General features: G+C 41.8%; 1 protein-coding gene across 1 annotated transcript; it reads right to left on the bottom strand.

Annotated features, from left to right (window-relative positions):
• Nucleotides 1–1,741: 1,741 nt before the first annotated feature.
• On the bottom strand, nucleotides 1,742–3,142 carry LOC113027484 (pinin-like). The gene is made up of 2 exons (XM_026177103.1): nucleotides 2,334–3,142; nucleotides 1,742–2,264 (listed from the first exon to the last, which is right to left on the bottom strand). Exons 1-2 carry the CDS (start codon nucleotides 2,916–2,918, stop codon nucleotides 1,884–1,886), a joined length of 966 nt encoding a protein of 321 aa, XP_026032888.1. The 5' UTR covers nucleotides 2,919–3,142; the 3' UTR covers nucleotides 1,742–1,883.
• Between the last annotated feature and the right edge of the window lie 914 nt (nucleotides 3,143–4,056).

Consider the following 4,056-nt stretch of genomic DNA (forward strand, 5'->3'; position numbering starts at 1 on the left):
AATGGTAAATGGCCTGTATCTGTATAGCGCTTTACTAGTCCCTAAGGACCCCAAAGCGCTTTCCATATCCAGTCATCCACCCATTCACACACACATTCACACACTGGTGATGGCAAGCTACATTGTAGCCACAGCCACCCTAGGGCGCACTGACAGAGGCGACAGTACAATGAGACTTTAGAATGTTTCCTTTCTTACTTATTGGAGTCATTTATTTAATTTAAGTTCATATTCTCTCTCTCTCGCACTCTCGGGTTTTCTTTAATGAACTACTGTAATAAATATTTAAGAAGAATGAATGGCACGTGGTTCATTAGACTTAAGTCAGATGTCCTGCTCTAGAAGTGACATCTCCAGTTTCATTATTCACTGATGACTCTTCTACTTCTGGATCACCTTTCAGTGCATTGAAACTATTTTTGAAACCACCATTACTAAAATTTAACCTTGACTTCAATAATGTCAATCTAGTTAACACAAAAGTTAAACAGTAAGATATTGAGAGACCTGTAGCTTGCTACTGTCAACAACCTTCTACTGCTTAGAAGTATTTCTTATTTGGCTTTCTGTTTTTCTTCTTTTTTTCAACATATAGTGTACATACAGTGTAATGACTGTGAATGCTTCTATGCTGGAAATGTCAGGGCTTTGTGTGCGGGCAGGCAGAGATGAGGATCCAAATGCAGGACTCGAACACAAAATTGTAACTTAAAACCTCAACTTTATTGCTGGAGAAAACAAAACATGAACTGAACAAGGGTACTGAACATGAAAGTACTGAACACAAAAACACCCAGGTATAACCTGTACGACGCAACACTGAGCAATGGAAAACACAGGGCTAATATACACAGGGAAGTAATCAGGGAATGGAAAACAGGAGGGAGACACAGCTGGGAGAGATTGGGGCTAACGAGTCAGGGGATCGAAGCTGGACACACTGACATAAGACACAATCCTTCAAAATAAAACAGGAAACAATACACACTAAACTAAGACACGGACAGAGAGAGACAGACTAGACACTGAACTAAACCAGCAAAAAACATGAGAACACAAAACCTAAGAACTAATCCCTAAACAAGAAGAACTAAAACATAGATTAATAATCATCATCATCATCATCATCATAACCAACACAAGCACCACAAGAGAATAAGAAAAAAATCCATAATGCAAAAACACACCAAAACATAACAACTCAAAATACTGGGTCAAACTGACCCAGAACCGTGACAGGTAAGGAGATGTCATTTCAGGACTTAAACCAGACTCTAAGAAATTGCTGTGTCTAATTTTGCGATGCTGTGAGTAACAAACTGGGTTTAGTTTGGAGGTTGAAGAGGAACTTTCCCTTGCCAGGCCGACAGCCGTCTGTGTTTATCTCATGCAGCGCAGGGCTAAATTTAAAATTATTAAATACTTAAGACAATGTATATTCTTCTATGACAAAAAATACAAGTATTCATTTAAGCAAATAAACAGAGCCGTAAGAGATGTTTTTCAGAAACTGTTGTCTTTATTTTGATTTGCAACTAACAAATTTTTTTAAAATTTGTAGTTTTTGTTGTGCTCTCTATTATGTGAACCCCTCACCTAATTTGTTATGTTTTTTAACAAATTAAACCCCAACAATCAAATGATCCCCTGTGAGCAAGCACTAGGCACGGTGGAAAGGAAAAACTCCCTTTAAACAGGAAGAAACCTTTGACAGAACCAGGCTCAGGAAGGGGCAGCCATCTGTCGCGACTGGTTGGGGGGTGAGAGGCAAAAGAAAAGAAAAATGAGAGCACAAGTTAGAGAACATGAGCAACATTTAGCTAACATGAACAACGTATGGTTTTCTGGACTGTGGCTGAAAAGCAGTCCATCATTACTAGTCTTTAAAAGGGAACTAATCGATCACCAAGGTGGCAATATGGCTCAACAAGGCCATAGACAGAGTTAAATAGGCAATCACTGTTAAGCATTGAAAAGCCCCAGTAACCTGCAGCTATAATAAGGCCTACTGCGGCAACACCTAAACCTATTTTAAGTAGGCGTTTGGCACCATGACGCCATGAACCACTACTAGTCGGAGCCACGTCAGGAGATGGTTCTGAGACAGGAGAATCAAGCTCCTCAGGTTGAAGACCAAGATTCTCCTGTGTCGGAACCACGTCAGGAGGTGGTTCCAAAGCAGGAAAAAAAAGCTCCTCGGGTTCAGGAGCAAAATTCTCCTGTGTCAGGACCACAGGTGGTTCCAAGGCAGGAAAAAAAAGCTCCTCGGGTTCAGGAGCAAAATTCTCCTGTGTCAGGACCACAGGTGGTTCCAAGGCAGGAAAAAAAAGCTCCTCAGGTTCAGGAGCAAAATTCTCCAGCTGCAGAGCCTCCAGAGATTCCACCTGTGACTGTTGTTCTTGGTACTCAAGAGGCTCTAAAGTTTTCTTGAGTTCGTCTCTCTCCCTTTCAATAAGTGACAACTGAGCAGCAATGCTGCTGTTCTGTCTAAGGAGATATTCTTCCTTTTCCAGAAAGTCACGGTGCATCATTTGAACGGTGTTAACCTGTTCCTGCAATTTAGCCTCCAGAGAATCCACCCTTGACTGTTTTTCATCCAGAGCCTGTCTCACCCGACGCTGAAGAACACATATTTCTTTTTTCAGCTCAATTATTTGTTCAGTCTTGTGATCTATTTCTCTATTCTGTTTTTCTATTATCTCTTCTTTTTTTGTTATTTTGTGGTGAGCTTCTCCCACTTGGTGCTCAAGTCTCTCTAACTCTTCCTTGACATCACGATGCATCGTACTAATTTGTTCTTGTATTTTCATTTGAAGGTCTCTATCCGATATTTCTCTCTCCACTAACCCATATAGTCTTTGTGATTCCGCTGGAATCGCTCTGTCAGACTGTGAATTATTGACTATTTCTCGTGACATTTCTTTAAAAGCTTAATGCAACGTGTCGAAAGAAAAATACGTGTGCTTAATTATTTAACTTTAAAATAGTCCCTTTCTGAAAGGTTTCTGGTTTGCTAAACACAACTCGCTGTTTCTGAAAATGTTCCAAGTAAAACTGTGTTTGCAAAGGTGAAGAGGGGCTATTTATAGACTTTTGTGGCAGCGAATTTGACGTCAGCGCTCTTTGAGCCTTTGATCCTTTGTTTGGTCACAGGATCACATGACAGCTGTGCGTAATTCTGCGCATGCTCAGAGAATACCCATTGTGACGCACGGTTTTGTTTTGAATTTTTTTTAAATACCCTGAAAACAGTCCAAACAGTGTTTCCAACTTAGCGATTTTGTCGCTATATTTAGGGAGTTTTCAAACCCCCCTTAGCGTCGTTTTTTTTTTTTTTTTCTAAAAAGCGACTTGCGACAAATCTGGCGGCTTTTTCTGGTGTTATTGGAGGCTTATTTATGACGACTTTTGACGTGAAAGCGCTGTTACTCTTACTCTCAACAAGCAGCGGGTGCTGCCGTGGGCACCTCGCTCGTGCCAAAGCGCTCACAGGCGGAGGATAGTCCTCCTCCAGCCGCTGTCAGGGCAGGAGATGTTCACGTGCGTCCAAACTGCAAATGAATCGCGCACGAGCAAAGCCGCCGCTCCCGCGCTGACTGTAACGCAGTCAATTCTTCTTTTACTGTTATGCTGTTTTGTGGATCACAAGGTTTAAAACTACTTGTAAACACACACACATACAGTAACTCCACCCTAACCTGCAGCTGCAGCGCAAATAACAACGAAAATTGTTTGTAAACGTGTCCTGGAGTTTACAGGTGCAGACAGTGCAACAGCTTCCAGGTCATTTATTCTGCCAATATGGCAAGAAGGTCATAACTGCTTCAAGCACTGTCTATATCAGGGGTAGGCAACGCCAGGCTTCGAGGGCCGGTGTCCTGCAGGCTTTAGATCTCACCCTGGGTCAACACACCTGAATCAAATGATTAGTTCATTACCAGCCCCCTGGAGAACTTCAAGACATGTTGAGGAGGTAATTTAGCCATTTGAATCAGCTGTGTTGGTTCAAGGACACATCTAAAACCTGCAGGACTCTGAGACAGGAGAGTCAAGCTC

This window comes from Astatotilapia calliptera, chromosome 7, assembly GCF_900246225.1.
Source record: "Astatotilapia calliptera chromosome 7, fAstCal1.2, whole genome shotgun sequence".
NCBI lineage: Eukaryota > Metazoa > Chordata > Actinopteri > Cichliformes > Cichlidae > Astatotilapia > Astatotilapia calliptera.

Excerpts from the sequence above, each read along its gene's own strand:
- LOC113027484 (XM_026177103.1), bottom strand. The coding sequence starts at position 2,918 with ATGTCACGAGAAATAGTCAATAATTCACAGTCTGACAGAGCGATTCCA. Across the intron at positions 2,265-2,333 it reads ATTTTGCTCCTGAACCTGAG|GAGCTTTTTTTTCCTGCCTT; the intron begins GAGCTTTTTTTT and ends CCTGAACCCGAG.